The 24,571-nt window shown below is 46.8% G+C and overlaps 2 protein-coding genes across 6 annotated transcripts in view; one reads left to right on the top strand and one right to left on the bottom strand.

The window, feature by feature from the left end:
- MARS1 (methionyl-tRNA synthetase 1) overlaps positions 1–6,779 on the bottom strand; it is a 56,375-nt gene extending 49,596 nt beyond the window's left edge. Inside the window, exon 1 of one of the 2 annotated variants that reach the window (XM_077297738.1) lies at positions 6,590–6,779. In XM_077297738.1, coding sequence (XP_077153853.1) covers positions 6,590–6,692 — 103 coding nt within the window. In that variant the 5' untranslated portion in view covers positions 6,693–6,779. The remainder of the gene's footprint in view (positions 1–6,589) is intronic. The other variant, XM_077297740.1, reaches the window with a different exon arrangement.
- Positions 6,780–6,964: 185 nt separating this feature from the next.
- Positions 6,965–24,571, top strand: part of ARHGAP9 (Rho GTPase activating protein 9) — a 294,422-nt gene continuing 276,815 nt past the window's right edge. For 2 of the 4 annotated variants that reach the window (XM_077297731.1, XM_077297730.1), the window contains exon 1: positions 22,226–22,467. In XM_077297731.1, coding sequence (XP_077153846.1) covers positions 22,241–22,467 — 227 coding nt within the window. In that variant the 5' untranslated portion in view covers positions 22,226–22,240. Of the gene's footprint in view, positions 7,243–22,225; positions 22,468–24,571 lie in introns of those variants that run through there. The other 2 variants (XM_077297733.1, XM_077297732.1) reach the window with 2 other exon arrangements.

Raw genomic sequence — 24,571 nt, 5'->3', positions numbered from 1 at the left:
CTCCTGAGGGATCTCCTCCCAGACCTGGACTAAAGCATCCGCCAACTCTTGGACAGTCTGTGGTGCAAAGTAACATTGGTGGATGGTGCGAGACATGATGTTCCAGATGTGTTCAATCGGATTCAGGTCTGGGGAACGGACGGGCCAGTTCATAGTTTCAATGCCTTCATCTTGCAGAAACTGCTGACACACTCCAGCCACATGAGGTCTGGCATTGTCCTGCATTAGGAGGAATCCAGGGCTGACCACACCAGCATATGGTCTCACAAGGGGTCTGAGGATCTCATCTCTGTACCTAATGGCAGTCAGGCTACCTCTGGCGAGCACATGGAGGGCTGTGCGGCCCTCCAAAGAAATGCCTCCCCACACCATTACTGACCCACTGCCAAACCGGTCATGCTGAAGGATGTTGCAGGCAGCAGATCGCTCTCCACGGCGTCTCCACACTTTGTCACGTCTGTCACATGTGCTCAGTGTGAACTTGCTTTCATCTGTGAAAAGCACAGGGCGCCAGTGGCGAATTTGCCAATCCTGGTGTTCTGTGGCATATGCCAAGCATCCTGCATGGTGTTGGGCTGTGAGCACAACCCCCATCTGTGGACGTCAGGTACTCAGGCTATCCTCATGGAGTCAGTTTCTAACAGTTTGTGAAGACAAATACACATTTGTGGCCTGCTGGAGGTCATTTTGCAGGGCTCTGGCAGTGCTCCTCCTTGCACAAAGGCTGAGGTAGCGGTCCTGTTGCTGGGTTGTTGCCCTCCTACGGCCCCCTCCATGTCTCCTGGTAGCACCTCTGGACATTACGCTGATAGACACAGCAAACTTTCTTGCCACAGCTTGCATTGATGTGCCATCCTGGATGAACTACACTACCTGAGCCACTTGTGTGGGTTGTAGAGTCCGTCTCATGCCACCACGAGTGGGAAAGCACAACCCACATTCAAAAGTGACCAAAACATCAGCCAGAAAGCATTGATACCGAGATGTGTTCTGAACCACTCCTTTATCGAGTGTGTCTTGATAATTGCCAATAATGTCCATCTGTTTATTACATTTGCACAATTTGCACAACAGCATGTGAAATTGATTGTCAGTGTTGCTTCCTAAGTGGACCCTCTGAGTTCACAGAAGTTTGATTTACTTGTGAGTTATATTCTGTTGCTTAAGTGTTCCCTTTATTTTTTTTGAGCAGTGTATTTATTATCCCATATGTGGTAATGTACACCACTTCGATCAATAGTTTACAATGCAGTCAAAGAATGACAAAAGGAAGCATCAATGAATTTGGCCGGAATGGAATTTATTTCCAGATTTGACTGCTCTCAATCTACACCTTTAAACAAATTTCAGGCGGATATACCTGACCGTTGTCCACCAGAGAGACTGTTTGTCCCGGATAGATGGACCAGCAGTTATTTCCGAGGTTCATTCTTCGGTGTTGGCGGGTCATCCTGGGATTTTTGGTACCAGAGATTTGGTGGCTAGGTCCTTCTGGTGGCCTTCCTTGTCGCGGGATGTGCGTTCCTTTGTGCAGTCTTGTGGGATTTGTGCTCGGGCTAAGCCTTGCTGTTCTCGTGCCAGCGGTTTGCTTTTGCCTGTCCCGAAAAGGCCTTGGACGCACATTTCCATGGATTTTATTTCGGATCTTCCAGTATCTCAGAAAATGTCTGTCATCTGGGTGGTGTGTGATCGTTTTTCCAAGATGGTCCATTTGGTGCCCTTGCCTAAGCTGCCTTCCTCCTCCGATTTGGTTCCTCTATTTTTTCAGAATGTGGTTCGCTTGCACGGCATTCCTGAAAATATTGTGTCGGATAGAGGATCCCAGTTTGTGTCCAGGTTTTGGCGAACTTTTTGTGCTAAGATGGGCATTGATTTGTCTTTTTCGTCGGCCTTCCATCCTCAGACTAATGGCCAAACCGAGCGAACTAATCAGACGTTGGAGACTTATTTGAGAGGTTTTGTTTCTGCTGATCAGGATGATTGGGTGACTTTTTTGCCATTGGCCGAGTTTGCCCTTAATAATCGGGCTAGTTCTGCTACCTTGGTTTCGCCTTTTTTCTGCAATTCTGGTTTCCATCCTCGTTTTTCCTCGGGTCAGGTTGAGTCTTCTGACTGTCCTGGGGTGGATTCTGTGGTGGATAGGTTGCAGCAGATTTGGAGCCATGTGGTGGACAATCTGAAATTGTCACAGGAGAGGGCTCAGCGCTTTGCCAACCGCCGCCGCGGTGTGGGTCCCCGACTTCGTGTTGGGGATTTGGTGTGGCTGTCTTCTCGGTATGTTCCTATGAAGGTTTCATCTCCTAAGTTTAAGCCTCGCTTCATCGGTCCTTATAAGATCTTGGAAATCCTTAACCCGGTGTCTTTTCGTTTGGATCTCCCGGCATCGTTTGCCATCCATAATGTGTTCCATAGGTCTTTGTTGCGGAGGTATGTGGTACCTGTGGTTCCTTCTGTTGAGCCTCCTGCTCCGGTGCTGGTCGAAGGCGAATTGGAGTACGTGTTGGAGAAGATTTTGGATTCTCGTATCTCTAGACGGAGACTTCAGTATCTGGTTAAGTGGAAGGGCTATGGTCAGGAGGATAATTCCTGGGTTGTCGCCTCTGATGTTCATGCGGCCGATTTGGTTCGTGCCTTCCACGCAGCTCGTCCTGATCGCCCTGGGGGTCTTGATGAGGGTTCGGTGACCCCTCCTCAAGGGGGGGGTACTGTTGTGAACTCTATTTTTGGGCTCCCTCTAGTGGTCACAAGCGGTACTGTGTAGTGTTGTCTTTCTGCAGGTTGGCTTCATCACCTGGTTCGTTATCCTTGGTTGGTTTCCTATTTAGCTCACCTGGATACTCAGTTCCTTGCCTGCTATCAATGTATTCAGTGCTCTTCAGATTCCTGGTGACTACCTTGCTCCCAGTCTCTCCAAGACAAGCTAGGTTTTTGTTTGTTCAGTTTCTGATTATCAGCGTTCATCATGTTTTTTGTCCAGCTTGTTAAAATGTGATTTCTTACTTGCTGGTTGCTCTAGGGGACTGAGTTTCTTCCCTCACACCGTTAGTTGGTGTGGGGGTTCTTGATATCTCAGTGTGGATATTTTGTAAGGGTTTTTTACTGACCGCATAGACCCCTTTTCTATTTTCTGCTATCTAGAATTAGTGGGCCTCTTTTGCTGAATCTGCTTTCATCCCTGTGTATGTGCCTTCCTCTTACCTCACCGTTATTATCTGTTGGGGGCTTCTATATCTTTTGGGGATTATTTCTCTGGAGGCAAGAGAGGTCTTTCTTTCTCTCTGGGGTAGTTAGTTCCTCAGGCTGGCTCAAGACGTCTAGGATTTTAGACATGTTCACCGGCTGCCTCTAGTGTGGTTGGATAGGTTCAGTTTTGCGGTCAGTCCAGTTTTCCACCTCCCTAGAGCTTGTCCTATGTTTAGTCACCTTGCTGGAGTAATTTGTGATCCTCAACCACTAAGGATCATAACAGTGACTATTTCACAAGTGCGACTCACCTGATGCCTACGCTCTTTATTGCCTGAAGCCTGCTCTGTCATGCATGCAGCTCACCTGGGCATGCGCTTGCTTTCTCTCTTACTGCACGCCCAGGACTTGCGCTTGCGTTCTCTCTTGAGCTGCTCACCTGGGGCTTGCTCATGTTCTCATGCTGCTCATCTGGAACTTGCACTCGCTTCTTCTCACGTACGCTGCTCGCCCTCACCTCTTCTCACTTATGTGCGCTGACCGGGGGCTCCCGCTCACCTCTCCTCATGCGTGCCTGGGGGGCTCCCGTTGGCCTCTCCTCATGCGCGCCTGTGGGTTCCCGCTGGCCTCTCCTCACGCATGTTGCTTGCTTGGAACCTCCGGTCACCTGGGGCTTCTACTCAAGCGCTGCTTACTCGGGCTGTTGCTTTTCACACACATGCTGCTCATCTGGGGTTCCCGCTCACTGCTGCTGCTTCTCCTCGCGCACTGCTCTCCTGGGGGCTTACGCTCACCTCTTCTCAGGTGCTGTTCTCTTGGGGCTTGCACTCGCTTCTACTCTCTCACACACAATGCTCGCCTGGGACCTGATTCTTCTCTCGCATGTGCTGCTCCCCTGGGACTTGCTTCTTCTCTCTCGCATACGCTGCCCATCTGGGGCTTGCTTCTTTCTTGCAAGTGCACTGCTTGCAAGGGCTTGTGCTTGCTTTTTCTCTCTTGTGTACTGCATGCTAATGGCTTACGCTCGGTTTCTCTCACCCGCTGCTTGCCTTGGGCTTATGCTCGCTCTCTATGGGGCTTGCACTTGCTTGAGAACTGTGCATGTTGCTCGCCTGGGAGTTGTACTTGTTTTCTCAGTTACGCTCGCTTTCTCTCTCATGCACTTTCTCTGGGCACTGCATTCGCCTTCTTGCTTTTCTTCTTTCACATGCAGTGCTCACTTGCTCTGGGGATTGCGCTCACTAAGGGATTGCGCTTGCTTTTTTGGCCTTGAGCTCGCTTTCTCTCTCACGCTCTGCTCACTTTCTCTTGGGTTTGCATTCAGTTGGGGATTACCCTCTTTTTCTCACTTGTGCTCGCATTCTTTTAGGCTTGTGCTCACTTGGAGTTTGCGCTTGTTTTCCCTCGTGTATGCTGCTCTCCTGGGGCTTGCATTTGTTTCCTTAGTGTGAGCTGCTTGCATGTGGCATGCACTTGCAGCTTCTACTCACACATGCACTGTTCGTTTGAGGCTTGCTTCTTTCTCGTGCATGTGACTTGCCTGCGGCTTCAGCTTATTTTCTCTCGTGTGTATACTGCTTGCCTTGGGGCTTGAACTCGCTGCTTCTCACTTGTGCTCACTTTTTCTCTTGCACTGCTTGCCTGGGGCTTGCGCTTGTTTCTTCTCACGAGCGTTGATTGCCTGATGCTTACGCTCACTTCTAACGAGCGCTGCTCGCCTGGTGCTTACGCTCGCTTCTTCTCACGAGCACTGCTCACTTTGGGCTACTGCTTGCTTCTTCTCGAGCGCTGCTTACCTGGGACTTCCACTCGCTGCAGCTTGCCTGAGTTTTCCGCTCGCTGATTATTCTTCTCCCATGGGTGCTGCTCACCTGGGTTTTCTGCTCGCTTCTTCTACAGGTGCTGCTTGCCTGGGGCTTTCGCTCGCTACTTCTCTTGTGCACGGCTTGCACTCGCTTCTTCTCTCGCGCACTGCTCGCCTGGGACTTGTGCTTGCTTCTTCTTCTCATGCTGCTCTCCCGGGGCTACCACTCGCTGATTCTTCTTGCGCGCACAGCTCGCCTGGGACTTGCACTCGCTTCTTCTCGCTCACGTACACTGCTCGCCTGGGGATTGCGCTTGCTTCTACTCTCACACGTGCTGCTAGCCTGCGACTTACAATTGCTTCTTCTCTCTCGCATGTGCTGGTCACCTATTGCACTTGCAGTTTCTCTCTCGTGAGTACACTGCTTGACAAGGCTTTCTTTTTCTGTCTTGCGGACGCTGATTGCTAGAGGTTCATGCTTGGTTTCTCTCACCCGCTGCTCGCCTTGGGGTTACGTTCGCTTTCTATGGGACTTGTGCTTGCTTGAGGATTGTGCGTGCTTTCTCACTTACACTCGCTTTCTCTGGGGAATGTGCCCACTTGCTCTGGGCATCATGCCTGCATTCTTGGGCTCGCCCTCGCTTTCTCTCTCACGCTCTGCTCACTTTCTCTGAGGATTGCATTCACTTGGGAAATGCCACGTCTTTTTTGCATTCTTTTGGGCTTGCACTAGCATGGAGATTGCGCTCGTTTTCTCTTACACGCTGCTCGCTATTTCTGGGGCTTGCACTCACTTGGAGATTGCTTGTGTTTTCTCGCACATGCTGCTCTCCTAGGGCTTGTGTTCGCTTTCTCTTGTGTGAGCCGCTCGCCTGGGGTTTGCACTCGCTACTTCTACTCTCTCAGATATGCTGCTCACTTTTTTTTTTCACATGTGTTGCTCATTTAGGGCTTGCGCTTGCTTCTTTCTCGCGCATGCTTGCTGCCTGGGGCGTGTACTGCTTGCCTGGAGAATTGACCTTGCTAATTCTCTTTAGCTCCTACTTTTTCTCTTGCGTTGTTTGTATGAACCTTGCTCTCACTTTCTATGGGGCTTGCACTTGCTTGGGGATTGCATGCGCTGCTTGCCTGCGGCTTGTGCTCGCTTTCTCACTTATGCTCCCTTGCTCTCGCACGCACACACACTGCTTGCTTTCTCTGGGGATTGCGTGCTCTTTCTCATTTGTGCTCGCTTTCTTTTGCGCGTGGTGCTCACTCGCTCAGGGGCTTGTGCCCTTTCTTTCACAGTGCTCGCTTGTTTGGGGATTGTGCTTGCTTGCTTTCTATCGAGTGCGCTGCTTGCATGGGGCTTATGCTCGGTCTCCTGTGTGCTCCCTGTCAGCTATCGCAGCGCTGGCAGCTGGGGAATAAAGGTGTCTGACGGTATATTGCAGATCTGCCCCATTCCCTCCAGTGAAGAGCAGCCATCACCTCCGCAGTCTTTCTATGAGCTGACTGAGCTGCACGTACAGTGTTATACATACATACAGGCACTGAGGACACCGTCCCCGGCACTAGCGCTGCCCACACACAGACCCCAGCTGTCACACGTGCGCCTCTCACCGTCCTGCTGACACCTCCGGATCTCTACGTCATCACTCCACAGTCCGGCAGCAGCCAGGACCTTTAACCCCTGAGGGTTCCCATCGCTCACATACAGCTTCATGCCGGCACTACGGACACTCCACTAACTACCGGCACTGCTTCTCTCGATCGCAGCTGATGCAACGAGCTGAAAAGCTCATGGACTACAAGGCATTATGGAATTTGTAGTCCTTTCTTAGCTTCCTACAAGTTTTCTCCAGAGTTGACAGCCAAGCAAGAACTACAATTCCCATGATTCAACGCAATTAGTCATCGGCGTAATGACGTCTAGTACGCATGTGGGCGGTTCTCGGCGTGCGGCGCTGATGTTTGGGGGCGTGTCCTCACTTCTGCGCTCATGCGTGTATTGTGGGCGGCTGCGCCTTCCGTGGTTGTGCTGCAGTGTGGGACACACATCCTCTCGTGTGTCACTCAGGCCGGTCTCAGCCCCAGCTAGGACCTGGCTCACATTGGGCGGCTAGGGCTGCTTTGTCACTTTGCGTGTAACACCTTGGTCAATGAATGTAATGGGAAAGGCCGGTCATGTACCACAAACTCTCCGTGGGGCCAAATTTCCCTCTGTGGAGGAGACACTCCCCCAGCATAGAGCCTGCAATGGCTCCTGGGAAGAGGTATGTAAATTAGCTCCCCAAGAGGAAGAAAGCTGACTCTTTAGTGCTAGTGATGCTGATCTGCAGGACCCAGGGGCGGCCAGTAAACTACAGTGGGTACGGAAAGTGTTCAGACCCCTTTTACATTTTTCACTTTTTGTTTCATTGCAGCCATTTGGTAAATTAACAAAACTTCATTTTTTTCTCATGAATGTACACTCTGCACCCCATCTTGACTGGGAAAAAAAACAGAAGTGTAGACATTTTTGCATAGTTATAAAAAAGAAAAACTGAAATATCACATGGTCATAAGTATTCAGACCCTTGGCTCAGTATTGAGGAGAAGCACCTTTTGAGCTAGTACAGCCAGGAGTCTTCTTGGCAATGAGGCAACAAGTTTCTCACACCTGGATTTGGGGATCCTCTGCCATTCTTCCTTGCAGATCCTCTCCAGTTCCGTCAGGTTGGATGATGAACGTTGGTGGACAGCCATTTTCAGGTCTCTCCAGAAATGCTCAATTGGGTTTAGGTCAGGGCTCTGGCTGGGCCAGTCAAGAATGGTCACAGAGTTGTTGTGAAGCCACTCCTTTGTTATTTTAGCTCTGTGCTTAGGGTCATTGTCTTGTTGGAAGACGAACCTTCGGCCACATCTGAGGTTCAGAGCACTCTGGAAGAGGTTTTCATCCAGGATATATCTGTACTTGGCCACATTCATGTTTCCTTCAAGGATAACTAGTCGTCCTGTAGCTGAAAATCACCCCCATAGCATGAAGCTGCCACCACCATGTTTCACTGTTGGGATTGTATTGGGCAGGTGATGAGCAGTGCCTGGTTTTCTCCACACATTCCGTTAGAATTATCACCAAAAATTTCTATCTTCGTCTTATCAGACGAGAATCTTATTTCTCATAGTCTGGGAGTCCTTCATGTGTTTTTTTTAGCAAACTCTATGCGGGCTTTCATATGTCTTGCACTGAGGAGAGGCTTCCGTCGGGCCACTCTGCCATAAATGCCCGACTGGCTACAGTGATACTTGACTTTGTGGAACTTTCTCCCATCTCCCTACTGCATCTCTGGAGCTCAGCCACAGTGATCTTGGGGTTCTTCTTTACCTCTCTCACCAAGGCTCTTCTCCCACGATTGCTCAGTTTGGCTGGAAAGCCAGGTCTAGGGAGACTTCTGGTGGTCACAAACTTCTTCCATTTAAAGGGAACCTGTCACCCCCAAAATCGAAGATGAGCTAAGCCCACCAGCATCAGGGGCTTATCTACAGCATTCTGGAATGCTGTAGATAAGCCCCCTATGTATCCTGAAAGATGAGAAAAAGAGGTTAGATTATACTCACCCAGGGGCGGTCCCGGTTCTGTTCTGGTCCAATGGGCGTCGCGGTCCGCTCTGGGGCCTCCCATCTTCTTACTATGATGTCCTCTTCTTGTATTCACGCTGCGGCTCCGGCGCAAGCGTACTTTGTCTGCCCTGTTGAGGGCAGAGCAAAGTACTGAAGTGCGCAGGCGCCGGGATAGGTCAGAGAGGCCCAGCGCCTGCGCACTGCAGTACTTTGCTCTGCCCTCAACAGGGCAGACAAAGTGCGCCGGAGCCGGAGCCTGAAAACAAGAAGAGGACGTCATCTGATGAAGATAGGAGGCCCCGGACCGCGACGCCCATCGGATCGGACCGCCCACCCAGGTGAGTATAATCTAACCTGTTTTTCTCATCTTTCAGGATACATCGGGGGCTTATCTACAGCATTACAGAATGCTGTAGATAAGCCCCTGATGCTAGTGGGCTTAGCTCATCTTCGATTTTGGGGGTGACAGGTTCCCTTTAAGGATTATGGAGGCCACTGTGCTCTTAGGAACCTTAGTACTGCAGAAATTCTGTTGTAACCTTGGTCAGATCTGTACTTGCCACAATTCTGTCTCTGAGCTCCTTGGCCAGTTCCTTTGACCTCATGATTCTCATTTGGTCTGACATGCACTGTGAGCTATAAGGGTTTACATAGACAGGTGTGTGCCTTTCCAAATCAAGTCGTATCAGTTTAATTAAACACAACTGGACTCCAATGAAGGAGTAGAACCATCACAAGGAGGATCACGAGGAAATGGACAGCATGTGACTTAAATATGAGTGTCTGAGCAAAGGGTCTGAATACTTATGACCATGTGATATTTGAGTTTTTCTTTTTTATTAAATTTGCAAAAATTTCTGCATTTATGTTTTTTTCAGTCAAGATATGGGGTGCAGAGTGTACATTAATGAGAAAAAAATGAACTTTTTTGAATTTATCAAATGGCTGCAATGAAACAAACAGTGAAAAAAAAGGAGTCTGAATACTTTCCGTACCCGCTGTGTATGAGGGAGCAGTGGTGCTGATTTGTAGTACCCAGGGGCAGAGAGGTGGTTTTCCATTCCATACACTGTCAACATCCAGCTGTTGTCACCACAGGAGGCTGCATTGTTCTGTAAGTAGGACTCCAATGGATGGATGCAGTTGAAAATTATACAAGACAACTTTGTATTGGTGGTTCCACCAGCTTGGACTCCCAACAATCCCAAGAACCAGGGATTTCAAATGCCATGTTGAAATGAAGCAATGGCTGTATATGTTTTCTGCTGCTCTATTCATTGTTCATAGGACTTCCGGAAGAAGCCAAATGCTACATCTGGCTAACTCCGACTGTCCAATAGAGAATGAACTCAGCTCCATTTAGATTGGGCATATTAAAACCGTGTTCTCATTATTGGTGGGGGACTCAGTGGTCAGATCTCCACTGATCAAAAAGTTACACTTACATTGTTGATAGGTGATCACTGATAAGTCTTAAAGGGGTTGTCCACTATTAGGACAACCCCTTCTTGATCTAAATGGCGTCGATAAAATAATTAAGCTTATACTCGCCTTCTGTGCCGACGCCTTTCTCGCGGTTTCGGCACTCGCTCTCCCCAGGGCTCCTGTGTTGTTGTTTTGACACATGACCCTGGAACCCTCTCTGGCTTAGAGCAGGAAGGTAAGACAGTCCCACCCCGGGATATCTCTTCCTGACAGGTTCTCTGGTGGGAGAGATACATTTTTGGTTTTTCAGGAAGCCTGTAAATTGTACTTCAGGCTCCGCCCTCGTTCATCAGGGAGTGAGGAACAGCGTGTGGGGATTATAATCTCCCTTCTTAAGGGTGATCCCAATCCTGGGCTTTCTCCCTGCCGGCCTGTTCTCCATCTTTATGGTCGGTGGACAAGTTTTTTGCGGCATTGGTGCTTGTGTATGGGGATCCAGATGGCGTCTCCCTGATGGAGTCCCGACTACGTAAAATCAAGCAGGGGGGTCGGCAGGCTGAGGAATACTGCTCGGAGTTCATGAGGTGGGCCACTGACACACAGTGCAATGACCCTGCCCTTAGGAGCCATTTTAGACAGGGTCTGTCTCCAAGGTTGCAGGATACTCTTGTGCAGTACGGCGCCCCCAGGTCGTTGAAGGCTGCCATGTCCCTTGCCATTTGGGTAGATAGACGCTTGAGGGAGAGACATACACTAAATGTGCCCCCGGTAGTCCTTGCTAAGGAGGGGGACTCACTTGAGCAGGCGGACGAACCCATGCAGGTGGGAGGAGTTGGTTCCCAAATGGGGTTGCCTGCGGTTCCCACATGTGGGGGGCATGTTTTTTCTGTGTGCAGACGGGTCATTTCATCGGTGTCTGCCCAGCTCACGCAAAAAATACCTGTACCACCTAAGAAGCCGCATCCCCCTGGTCTTGTGGAGGGAGGCAACCAGGGAGTGTATATTTCCTCCATTTCTTCCCCTCAGTGTACCTTGTCTGCTGAAGTGGTGGTCGGCGGGGTAACTGAGTGTTTACCGGTGCTTGTGGTGCAGCACGTGTCAATCTGGTGGATGCTCATTTTGTCCAGACCCATGGCCTGAGGTGTAGGACACTAAACCCCTAAGTGTCCAGGCAATTGACCCTGTACCACTCAGCCAAGGGATGGGAGACCCAAGTCGTGGATGATATACACCTGTGTATAGGGACTCGTCACGAGGAGGTGCTGCCAGGGAGGAGGGGCAGGACTCAACCCTCATCACAAGCTAACCCTGTGTCGAGTCCTCTTAGGAGGAGGGGTCAAGGGAGGGTGGTGGTTCCCTCTGAGCTTTGTGGGCGTATGAGTGTGGTGACACGGGGATGCCTCTGTTGTCAATTCCTCAAAGAATTTACCATCTTGTGGCAAACGTATGCAAATAAACGTTCAGGTCCAGACCTCTGTGTGAATGAGTACGTATGGGTCTCCACCAAAAACATGAGGTGGAAGTGTGCAACTGGGACCTAGAGTTCCAGGGTGATTAGGCCATATCGAGTGTCGGCCATTTTCAGCCCGGGGACTTTTCAGTTGGAGTCACCCCCAGTTATGCATGTACACAACTCATTCCCCAGGTCGGCGCTCTGGAGATTTGTGGCGCCTCCAGAGCCTACGTTGTTTGCATTTCCATCACGCTGCGTTTGCTATAAATCTGAGGGTCAGGTGACTGCTGAGGTGAACTCTGGTGGATCAAGGCATCTTCACTGTAGGTTGTTGTCTGGTGAGGTCCGGTGTTGAGGGTCCAGAGGCCCCTCATTAAAAGGGGGGTACTGTCACTGTCCATGTTTGGATCTGTGGCAGATCTGGCCTCTCAGATTAAAACTTTTTTCCTTTCAGGCTATCGGGGGTTAATGCAGTTTTCTCCCGGTGGCCGCTGGTGTAATTGCATTGCTGCTAGTTCTGCTGATGTGGGTGGTGACCACTCACACCTTCCTTTAAAAGGTCACCTGATGCTTCAGCTGACTGTTGGTTATATAGGTCCTTTTGGAGACCAACCTAGCTGAGTGCCGTGGTTCTTCAGCTGAATACTGATATCTGGTGCCTACTCTGCTGTGAGGTGCATTGCAGCAGAGAAAGCTAAGTGTGGTGTTTATTATTGCTTTGTCCCTTTGTTGTCTGTAACTTTCCCCTGTGTTGTATTAGTGCAGTGGTGGGACCAGTGCTCTCACCTGCCAGTTCCCTACTTAGGGATAGGAGCAGGGCAAGTGAGGGATTAGGTATCCTGCTCGGCAATGGGGTGAAAGAACCTGTATAGTGACGATAGTAAGAGCAGGGCACATCCTCAGGTGAGTGCAGGAGGTGTTCAATTCCCCGTTCCTTACCGATAGGGCCCACCATTGTTAAAGTGTGCCCAGTGTACCCTTGTGTGTTTCACCGTTTTGTGACCGCCCCCTTGTCGGGTCGGGTCACGCCCGGACAGTCACTTCATGACAGTCATTACAAACACAGTGATCTATTTTAAGTGTTTGTTTCTGTTAATGTTGATTATGGCTTACAGCCAATGAAAACCCAAAAGTCATAATCTCAGTAAATTAGAATACTTTATAACACCAGCTTGAAAAATGCTTTTAACCCCTTCGTGCCATGCGCCGTACTAGTACGGCGCTGCCGGCACTGCATTAGTGCCAGCCGCAGTACTAGTACGGCGCCCCGATCACCGCGGTCTCACGCTGAGCGCCGCGGTGATCGGGTGCGGGTGTCAGCTGTATATGACAGCTGACACCCCGCAGCAATGCCCACGATCGGCGCTGTCGCCGATCGCGGGCATTTAACCCCTCTGATGCCGCTGTCAATAGTGACAGCGGCATAGAGGGGGATCGCGCAGGGACGGGGGCTCCCTGCGCTCTCCCACCGGAGCAGCGCGATGAGATCGCGCTGCTCCGGTGACCTGGAAGGAGTCCCCGGATCCAAGATGGCCGCGGGACTCCTTCCGGGTCATAAGATGACCCTGCTTGCCGGCGTCTGCTGAGAATCCTCATAGCAGGCGCCGGCAAGCCTGTGGAACGTGCCTGTCACATCGGTGATCAGACAGAGTGCTGTGCACACGGTCTGATCACCGATCTGTGATGTCCCCCCCTGGGACAAAGTAAAAAAGTAAAACAAAAATTTTTCCACATGTGTAAAAAAAAAAAAAAATTCCTAAATAAAGAAAAAAAAAATAAATATATTCCCATAAATACATTTCTTTATCTAAATAAAAAAAACACCACACAATAAAAGTACACATATTTAGTATCGCCGCGTCCGTAACAACCCCACCTATAAAACTATATCACTAGTTAACCCCTTCAGTGAACACCATAAAAAAAAAAAAAAAAAAACGAGGCAAAAAACAACGCTTTATTCTCATACCGCCAAACAAAAAGTGGAATAACACGCGATCAAAAAGACGGATATAAATAACCATGGTACCGCTGAAAACGTCATCTTGTCCCGCAAAAAAAAAGCCGCCATACAGCATCATCAGCAGAAAAATAAAAAAGTTATAGCTCTCAGAATAAAGCGATGCAAAAACAATTATTTTTTATATAAAATAGTTTTTATTGTGTAAAAGCGCCAAAACATAAAAAAATTATATAAATGAGTTATCGCTGTAATCGTACTGACCCGAAGAATAAAACTGCTTTATCCTTTTTACCAAACGCGGAACGGTATAAACGCACCCCCTAAAAGAATTTCAGGAATTGCTGGTTTTTGTTCATTCCGCCTCCCAAAAATCGGAATAAAAAGCGATCAAAAAATGTCATGTACCCGAAAATGGTACCAGCAAAAACGTCAACTCGTCCCGCAAAAAACAAGATCTCACATGACTCTGTGGACCAAAATATGGAAAAATTATAGCTCTCAAAATGTGGTGATGCAAAAACTATTGTTTGCAATAAAAAGCGTCTTTTAGTGTGTGATGGCTGCCAACCATAAAAATCCGCCCAAAAAACGCTATATAAGTAAATCAAATCCCACTTCATCACCCCCTTAGTTAGGAAAAATAATAAAATTTTAAAAAATATATTTATTTCCATTTTCCCGTTAGGCTACTTTCACACTAGCGTCAGTACGGGGCCGTCGCGCTGCGTCGGCCCGACATACCGACGCATACTGTGCAAGCGCCGCACAACGGGGGCAGCGGATGCTGTTTTTCCACGCATCCGCTGCCCCATTGTGAGGTGCGGGGAGGTGGGGGCGGAGTTCCAGCCGCGCATGCGCGGTCGGAAATGGTGGACCATCAGCACAAAAAAAGTTACATGTAACGTTTTTTGCTGCCGGCGGTCCGCCACAACACGACGCAACCGTCGCACGACGCTTGCGACGTGTGTCAATACGTCGCTAATGTTAGTCTATGGGGAAAAAACGCATCCTGCAGATGACTTTGCAGGATGCGTTTTTTCGCCAAAACGACGCATTGCGACGTATGCAAAAAAACGCTAGTGTGAAAGTAGCGCTAGGGTTAGGACTAGGGTTAGGGTTGGGGTTAGGGTTTCAGTTAGAATTGGGGAGTTTTCACTGTTTAGGCACATCAGGGGCTCTCCAAACGCGACATGGCGTCCGATCTCAACGCGTTTGTTTGCGTTAAAAACGCATGCGTTTTTATAGAAAAAAAACAGAACACACACTGAAAAGTCACCCACCACCATCAAGGTGATAAAGGGATCCAAACCCTAACCCTAACCCTACCCCTAAACTCATCCCTAACCGTTTAATGAACATTTTCTGACAGTCATAGTGCCACGTATTTCAGTGCCACGTATTTCAGTGCCACGTATTTCAGTGCCACGTATTTCAGTGCCACGTATTTCAGTGCCACGATATTTCAGTGCCACGTATTTAAGTGCCACGGTATTTCAGTGAAATACGTGGCACTGAAATATCGTGGCATTTACGTGAAATACGTGGCATTTACGTGAAATACGTGGCACTTAAATACGTGGCACTTAAATACGTGGCACTTAAATACGTGGCACTTAAATACGTGGCACTTATATACGTGGCACTTAAATATCGTGGCATGTACATGAAATACGTGGCACTTATATACGTGGCACTTATATACGTGGCACTTATATACGTGGCACTTATATACGTGGCACTTATATACGTGGCACTTATATACGTGGCCACTGAAATATCGTGGCACTTATATACGTATATACGTATATAAACGTATTTCAGTGCCACGTATTTCAGTGCCACGTATTTCAGGTTAGGGGTAGGGTTAGGGGTAGGGTTAGGGTTTTTTGTGTTTTTCTTGTTTTCTTGTGTTTTTCTATAAAAACGCATGCGTCTAAAAAAACGCATGCGTTTTACCGCGATTACATGCGTTTTTTCACACATGCGTTTTTTAAAAAAACGCATGCAGATAAAAACGCAAGTGTGAAACCAGCCTTACCCTTGGGAAAATAAAAACATGGGGGCTAAAATATAATTTTCGTGGAAAAAAATATATTTTTTATTTTCGCGGCTCTGCGTTATAAACTGTAGTGAAGCACTTGGGGGTTCAAAGTTCTCACAACACATCTAGATAAGTTCCGTGGGGGGTCTAGTTTCCAATATGGGGTCACTTGTGGGGGGTTTCTACTGTTTAGGTACATCAGGGGCTCTGCAAATGCAACATGACACCTGCAGACCAATCCATCTAAGTCTGCATTTCAAACGGCGCTCCTTCCCTTCCGAGCTCTGCCGTGCGCCCAAACAGTGGTTCCCCCCCATATATGGGGTATCAGCGTACTCAGGACAAATTGCACAACAACTTTTGTTGTCCAATTTCTCCTGTTACCCTTGGGAAAATAAAAATGTGGGGGCTAAAATATAATTTTTGTGGAAAAAAAAATATTTTTTATTTTCACGGCTCTGCGTGATAAACTGTAGTGAAACACTTGTTGGTTCAAAGTTCTCACAACACATCTAGATAAGTTCCATGGGGGGTCTAGTTTCCAATATGGGGTCACTTGTGGGGGGTTTCTACTGTTTAGGTACATCAGGGGCTCTGCAAATGCAACATGACACCTGCAGACCAATCCATCTAAGTCTGCATTTCAAACGGCGCTCCTTCCTTCCGAGCTCTGCCGTGCGCCCAAACAGTGGTTCCCCCCAATGTATGGGGTATCAGCGTACTCAGGACAAATTGGACAATAACTTTTGTGGTCCAATTTCTCCTGTTACCCTTGGGGGAAAAAAAATTGCGGGCTAAAACATCATTTTGTGGAAAGAAAAAATGATTTTTTGATTTTCACAGCGCTACATTCTAAACTTTAGTGAAACAACTGGGGGTTAAAAGTGCTCACCACACATCTAAATAAGTTCCTTAGGGGGTCTTCTTTCCAAAATGGTGTCACTTGTGGGGGTTTCCACTGTTTAGGCACGTCAGGGGCTCTCCAAACACGAAATGGGTTCCGATCTCAATTCCAGCCAATTTTGCATTGAAAAGTCAAATGGCGCTCCTTCCCTTCCGAGCTCTGCCATGCGCCCAAACAGTGGTTTATCCCCATATATGAAGTATCAGCGTACTCAGGATAAATTGCACAACAACTTTTGGGGTCCAATTTATCCTGCTACCCTTGGGAAAATAAAAAATTTGGGGCAAAAATATCATTTTTTGTGAAAATTAATATTAATTTTTTTTACGGCTCCACATTATAAACTTCTGTGAAGCACTTGGAGGTTCAAAGTGCTCACCACACATCTAGATTAGTTCCTTAGAGGGTCTACTTTCCAAAATGGTGTCACTTGTGGGGGTTTCCACTGTTTAGGCACGTCAGGGGCTCTCCAAACACGACATGGGTTCCGATCTCAATTCCAGCCAATTTTGCATTGAAAAGTCAAATGGCGCTCCTTCCCTTCCGAGCTCTGCCATGCGCCCAAACAGTGGTTTATCCCCATATATGAAGTATCAGCGTACTCAGGACAAATTGCACAACAACTTTTGGGGTCCAATTGATCCTGCTACCCTTGGGAAAATAAAAAATTTGGGGCAAAAAGATCATTTTTTGTGAAAATTAATATTAATTTTTTTTACGGCTCCACATTATAAACTTCTGTGAAGCACTTGGAGGTTCAAAGTGCTCACCACACATCTAGATTAGTTCCTTAGAGGGTCTACTTTCCAAAATGGTGTCACTTGTGGGGGTTTCCACTGTTTAGGCACGTCAGGGGCTCTCCAAACACGACATGGGTTCCGATCTCAATTCCAGCCAATTTTGCATTGAAAAGTCAAATGGCGCTCCTTCCCTTCCGAGCTCTGCCATGTGCCCAATCAATGGTTTACCCCAACATGTGGGGTATCGGCGTACTCAGGACAAATTGTACAACAACTTTTTTGGTCCAATTTCTCCTGTTACCCTTGCTAAAATAAAACAAATTGGATCTGAAGTAAAAATTTTGTGAAAAAAAAGTTAAATGTTCAATTTTTTTTAAACATTCAAAAAATTCCTGTGAAGCACCTGAAGGGTTAATAAACTTTTTGAATGTGGTTTAGAGTACCTTGAGGGGTGCAGTTTTTAGAATGGTGTCACTTTTGGACATTTTCTGTCATATAGACCCCTCAAAGCCACTTCAAGTGTGAGGTGGTCCGTAAAAAAAATGGTTTTGCAAATTTTGTTGCAAAAATGAGAAATCGCTGGTCAACTTTTAACCCTTATAACTCCCTAACAAAAAAAAATTATGTTTCCAAAATTGTGCTGATGTAAAGCAGACATGTGGGAAATGTTGTTTATTAACTATATTATGTGATATAACTCTCTAATTTAAGGGCATAAAAACGAAAAATTTGAAAATTGCTAAATTTTCATAATTTGACAAATTTCTGTTTTTTTCACAAATAAATGCAAGTCATATCGAAGAAGTTTTACCACTATCATAAAGTACAATATGTCACGAGAAAACAATCTCAGAATCACCAGGATCCGTTGAAGCGTTTCAGAGTTATGACCTCATAAAGTGACAGTGGTCAGAATTGTAAAAATTGGCCGTGTCACTTAGGTGAAAACAGGCTTTGGGGTGAAGGGGTTAAAATCCGAAATGTTGGCCTACTGAAATGTATGTTAAGTATATGCACTCAATACTTGTTTGGGGCTCCTTTTGCATCAATTACCGCATTAATGCGGTGTGGCATGGAGGCGATCAGGCTGTGGCACTGCTGAGGAGTTATTGAAGCCCAGGTTGCTTTGATAGCAGCCTTCAGCTCGTCTGCATTGTTGGGTCTGGTGTCTCTCATCTTCCTCTTGACAATACCCCATAGATTCTCTATGAGGTTAAGGTCAGCTGAGTTTGCTGCCAATCAAGCACAGTGATACTGTTGTTTTTAAACCAGTTATTGGTACTTCCGACAGTGTGGACAGGGGCCAAGTCCTGCAGGAGAATTAATTTTCCATCTTCAAAAAGCTTGTCAGCAGAGGGAAGCATGAAGTGCTCCAAAATTTCCTGGTAGATGGCTGCGCTGACTTTGGTCTTGATAAAACACAGTGGACCTACACAAGATGACATGGCTCCCCAAATCATCGCGGATTGTGGAAACTTCACACTAGACCTCAAGCAGCTTGGATTGTGTGCCTCTCCACTCTTCCTCCAGACTCTTGGATCTTTATTTCCAAATGAAATGCAAAATTTACTTTCATCTGAAAGCAACACCTTGGACCACTGAGCAACAGTCCAGTTCTTTTTCTCCTTGGCCCAGGTATGACGCTTCTGGCGTTGTCTATTGGTCATGAGTGGCTTGACACAAGTAATGCGACACTTGTAGCCCATGTCCTGGATACATCTGTGTGTGGTGGCTTTTGAAGCAATGACTCCAGCAGCAGTCCACTCCTTGTGAATCTCCTCAAAATTTTTCAGTGGCCTTTTCTTAACAATCCTTTCAAGGCTTCGGTTATCCCTGTTGCTTGTGCACCTTTTTCTAGCACACTTTTTCCTTCCACTCAACTTTCCATTAATATGCTTGGATACAGCACTCTGAACAACCAACTTCTTTAGCAATGACCTTTTGTGGCTTAGTGGCTTACCCTGCTTGTGGAGTGTGTCAATGACTGCCTTCAGGACATCTGTCAAGTCAGCAGTCTTCCCCATGATTGTGGAGCCTACTGAAACAGACTAAGGGACCTTTTTAAACGCTTAGGAAGCCTTTGCAGGTGTTTTTTGTTAATTATTCTAATTTACTGAGATAATGACTTTTGGGTTTTCATTGGCTGTAAGCCATAATCATCAACATTAACAGAAATAAACACTTGAAATAGATCACTCTGTTTGTAATGACTCTATATAATATACGAGTTTCACTTTTTGTATTGAAGAACTGAAATAAATTAACTTTTTGATGATATTCTCAGTTTGTGAGAAACACCTATAGATTACAAAGTTTCTTATTTTCATGTGCAGTATTGATTTCTAAATTAAACATTAAGACAATGGTTAAAAATGTGAGCGCTTTAAGGTCTTGTATTGCTTGTTAAACAATTACTTGATTTTGCAGGGATACAGCAGTATCTATGAAAACCATGATTGTAATGGCCCTGTCTGGTCTAAGGCTGCTTTCACACTTTGTGTCAGTGTTGTGTTTTTCATTCTACAGTCATGGTAGAACTGTAATATTTTTGCATCAGTTTTGGAAAGTCACAGTAATTGCAACAAAAATGGCTGTGTAGTGAATGCAGTCTTATCTTTTGGTCAATTTCACAAGCGTATCTTAACATAGCTAGAGATAACAGAACGACTGCAGGCTTGACCTGTGATGTTGTTAGTGGGAGCAGTGGATTTATGACTTATACTACCCTACTTAGCCTTTCTTCAAATTTACCCAGAATGTACTTGTCACTCATGTTTAATTTTTATAGGCAGTCACATGCCAGGAAGAATTATTATTATTATTATTATTATTATTTATTGTTATAGCGCCATTTATTCCATGGCGCTTTACAAGTGAGGAGGGGTATACATAATAAAAACAAGTACAATAATCTTGAACAATACAAGTCATAACTGGTACAGGAGGAGAGAGGACCCTGCCCGTGAAGGCTCACAATCTACAAGGGATGGGTGAGAATACAGTAGGTGAGGGTAGAGCTGGTCATGCAGCGGTTTGGTCGATCGGTGGTTACTGCAGGTTGTAGGCTTGTCGGAAGAGGTGGGTCTTCAGATTCTTTTTGAAGGTTTCGATGGTGGGCGAGAGTCTGATGTGTTGTGGTAGAGGGTTCCAGAGTAGGGGTGATACGCGAGAGAAATCTTGTATACGATTGTGGGAAGAAGAAATAAGAGGAGAGTAGAGAAGGAGATCTTGTGAGGATCGGAGGTTGCGTGTAGGAAAGTACCGGGAGATGAGGTCACAGATGTAAGGAGGAGACAGGTTGTGGATGGCTTTGTACGTCATGGTTAGGGTTTTGTACTGGAGTCTCTGGGCAATGGGGAGCCAGTGAAGGGATTGACAGAGGGGAGAGGCCGGAGAATAGCGGGGGGACAGGTGGATTAGTCGGGCAGCAGAGTTTAGAATAGATTGGAGGGTTGCGAGAGTGTTTGAGGGGAGGCCACAGAGCAGGAGGTTGCAGTAGTCGAGGCGAGAGATGATGAGGGCATGGACTAGGGTTTTTGCAGATTCTTGGTTGAGGAATGAACGGATTCGTGCAATATTTTTGAGTTGAAGTCGGCAGGAAGTGGAAAGGGCGTGGATATGTGGTTTGAAGGAGAGATCAGCGTCAAGGATAACCCCGAGGCAGCGAGCTTGTGGGACTGGGGAGAGTGGGCAGCCATTTACTGTAATGGATAGGTTCGTTGGGGGGGGGTCACGTGAGATGGGGGAAAGATGATGAATTCTGTTTTGTCCATGTTAAGTTTCAGAAATCTAGCGGAGAAGAAGGATGAAATAGTGGACAGACATTGAGGGATTCTGGTTAGTAGGGAGGTGATATCTGGTCCAGAGATGTAGATCTGTGTGTCATCAGCAAGAAGAAAGGAAGAATGCCTTACTGCAGAAATTGCTCAGTAAATCAAGACGATATCCTAAAGGCAGGCTCTCTTCCAGAAATTCCTACATCTACTTTGTGCCATTGGGACATTAGTCTTTGCTGCTTCTGCTCTGCTACATCAGACATCTCTGCGCCAGTTCTGCTACATCAGTCATCATTTGCCAGATCAGCTACATCAGTCATCAATGTTCCAACTGTCACACGTTAATGATCTCTTTTCCAGTTCTGCTACATCAGTCTTTGCTGTTCCAGCTCTGCCACACCAGTTCAGCCTCTTCTCTATATCTTCGCCGCATCTCCCTAACTCAACTTCATCCTGCTGCAGCAGCATCATCTTTCTCTCTTTCTCAGAACTGCTGATCCAAACCAGCAACTTGAGGATCCACCTCAACAATCAGGATCTATGTGTTGATGGGGGACTAATTTACCAGCAGAATAATGGACATATATGAAAGTCAGTTCACCACAGTGGCAAGCAAATATGGTTATTTATAGCATTTGAAAAGAGGTGTATTGCTGGCACTTACTTCTGTGACTATCTCAGCTGAGATTGAAATCTACCTGGGTGTAGTCTGGACACCAGACAATTGAGGGAATACGGGTGCACACCAAAAAATGAATCAATTATAGTCCAAAAACAGAAAAAAGGTGGCACTCACCATCCGGTAACACATCCCTTTATTTAGTCCATAACACGGGTACAGCAGGAGAGGAGCGGATACCTTCTGTGGACGACGGCCATTTTGCGCTAGCTGGGTAGGACCTGTTGAAGCGCAGCTAGCGCGAAACGGCCGTCGTCCACAGAAGATATCCGCTCCTCTCCCGCTGTACCCGTGTTATGGACAAAATGAAGGAATGTTTTACCGGATGGTGAGTGCCACTTTTTTTCTCTGTTTATGCTTATTTATAGTGGTGGTCCTAAAGTGGTTTGTAATATCCTGGTATCCACATGTTTCCTATTAGAGAGCCTGGGTTACATAGGGAAGACATCTCTTCTAGTTGGCTGAATGTTCTGCCCTGGCCTCCACTAGCTATAGAGCGATCACATATAAGGTAACTTAACTGCTAATGAAAATAAAGCGTGTGAATTCAGGGAGCGACAGATATGCTTTTGTGAATGGCTGCTGCATGTACCCTGTAATACCGACCTGTAATCACAAAACCTTAGAGAAGATGCAGGTGAATTCTAGTGGGGTGGGGACGATGTACTGGAAACCAAAGAAGCAAAGACAATGTTACAGACAGGAAGTGGTGATGATTGTCACTTCACAGAACACTATCGCTCACACACACAGTGTGCTCTTTCCTCTTCGTGCCTGGTGGTGAGCTTTGTGGAAACTCCAGAAACACAGAGAGCCCTGTTACCCGCTCATATACTTTTTGTGGAATCATTCATAGGGATCAGACATGAGGATCGTCTGCTGAAAAGTAATATTTCCTCTTCGCCCGGGCATACTTGGTAAGTGACATGGCACCAGTACATCAAGGGGGGGACTGTGGTGTAAGATTTCATCGACTGAGAATCTGCTGATTTTGTCGATGATGTCTTCAGAGTAGTGAGAATGTAATTCTTTTATTCTCTGCTCTCTGGATAAATCTTTTCAATGATCAGCTGATATTTATTGGAAAGTTCTCCGGTTCTTATATTTTTTGCTTTATTCCTAGGACATATGTAAACTATACATTTTGTAACTAAAGTACTGATTTTTAAAAATTTTGTAAAGTAACTTGCATTAAGAAGGATTTGTAATGTGTGTCTGGCTACAGAAACAAAGGTATAGTAATGCATACATGTGAGTTTAGCTAGTGACCTGAGTATGATATTGGATACATCACCCATCCAAGGTGAGACGTGTCAGGGGGATACGTCACCCATCTAAGGTGAGACGTGTCAGGGCGATACGTCACCCGTCCGAGGTGAGACGTGTCAGGGGGATACGTCACCCATCCGAGGTTAGACGTGTCGGGGGATACGTCACCCATCCGAGGTGAGACGTGTCAGGGGGATACGTCACCCATCCAAGGTGAGACGTGTCAGGGGGATACGTCACCCATCTAAGGTGAGAAGTGTCAGGGCGATACGTCACCCATCCAAGGTGAGACGTGTCAGGGGGATACGTCACCCATCCGAGGTTAGACGTGTCGGGGGATACGTCACCCATCCGAGGTGAGACGTGTCAGGGCGATACGTCACCCATCCGAGGTTAGACGTGTCAAGGGGATACGTCACCCATCCGAGGTTAGACGTGTCGGGGGATACGTCACCCATCCGAGGTGAGACATGTCAGGGTGATACGTTACCCATCTGAGGTGAGACATGTCAGGGGGATACGTTACCCATCTGAGGTGAGACATGTCAGGGGGATACGTCACCAATCCGAGGTGAGATGTTGGGTTACGTCACCATTCCGAGGACACGTGTCAGGGGGATATTTCACCTATCTGAGGTGAGACGTGTTACTGTTTATGGCCACTTTTATGTTCTGTGATTTAAAGAATAGACTTTAAAGCCTCAAACTGAACAAATCTGTGTCCTTCTGTCAACAGGTCTTCATCATTAGTATAGAAGGCTAGACAGGAGTTTCATTAGTGACTGAATAATTGATCATTTGTCCCCTAACCAAGGGATATGGAGCTACATACTCTTCAAGTGATGCTGTTTCTAGAGGAATATAAAACCTCATTTTTCCCAATCTTGAAAAAGAGGATCAGGCTGATTATGTCTATGTATAGTATTATGTTACATTGATTACAGGAAACTAGAGGGATTTTCCAGGCTTGTCATATTGATGACTTGTCCTTAGGGTAGGTCCCCAATATTAAATTGGTGGAGGCTGAGAGCAGGAACCCCTTAAAGGCCAGATGTTATCATCTCCATCAGTGGCTGGATGTAAACAGTGAACAGACCCCAGACAGCACCACTCAGTCACATTGTGTAATGTTCAGCTGAATGTGCTTGGGCACGCAAATCATCAAGATCCACTCCTGACATATCCCTCTGCAATCAAGGACCAATGATGTCTCAGTTATGGTCATTGGGAAAAAACTTCAGAGATGTTGCTGGCCATGGTAGCATGTTTATGACATGCAAACTGCTTACAGTAGGACAAGTAAAAAGTGGCCTGGCATTGTGTTAAAAAACACTGCACCTGGGACACTTTGGAGAAATGGCTTACCAATGTTTCCACCACCAATTCAGTGTAGTGCCTATCTGTTAAAGTACCTGGAATGAAGGCTAGAGGTTCCGAATGCGCTACAATTTACTGCAACACAACATAATCCTGATAATTCTGTGAGTAGGACAAGAGTGCCATTTCTTTGTGAAGGTGTTTCATTGACCTCACTCCACCACTCTCAAAGGCTATTATAGTGCAGAGCAAGATGGCAATGCATGTGTATCCTCGTCAGTGATGAGTCCTTCTTTTGTCTTGGATGCAATATTAGCCAGAGATTGGTCTGAAGACCATGTGGATTATGCCATATACAGGCCCTCATGAACCTTTGAGAGTGGAAGCATGAGGTCAGTGGAACACATTCATAAAGGAATATCACACTGGTACTAC

Source organism: Ranitomeya variabilis, chromosome 3 (genome assembly GCF_051348905.1).
Source record: "Ranitomeya variabilis isolate aRanVar5 chromosome 3, aRanVar5.hap1, whole genome shotgun sequence".
NCBI classification, from domain to species: domain Eukaryota; kingdom Metazoa; phylum Chordata; class Amphibia; order Anura; family Dendrobatidae; genus Ranitomeya; species Ranitomeya variabilis.
The sequence above is the reverse complement of the archived record's forward strand: the minus strand, read 5'-3'. Positions and strand labels throughout refer to the sequence as shown.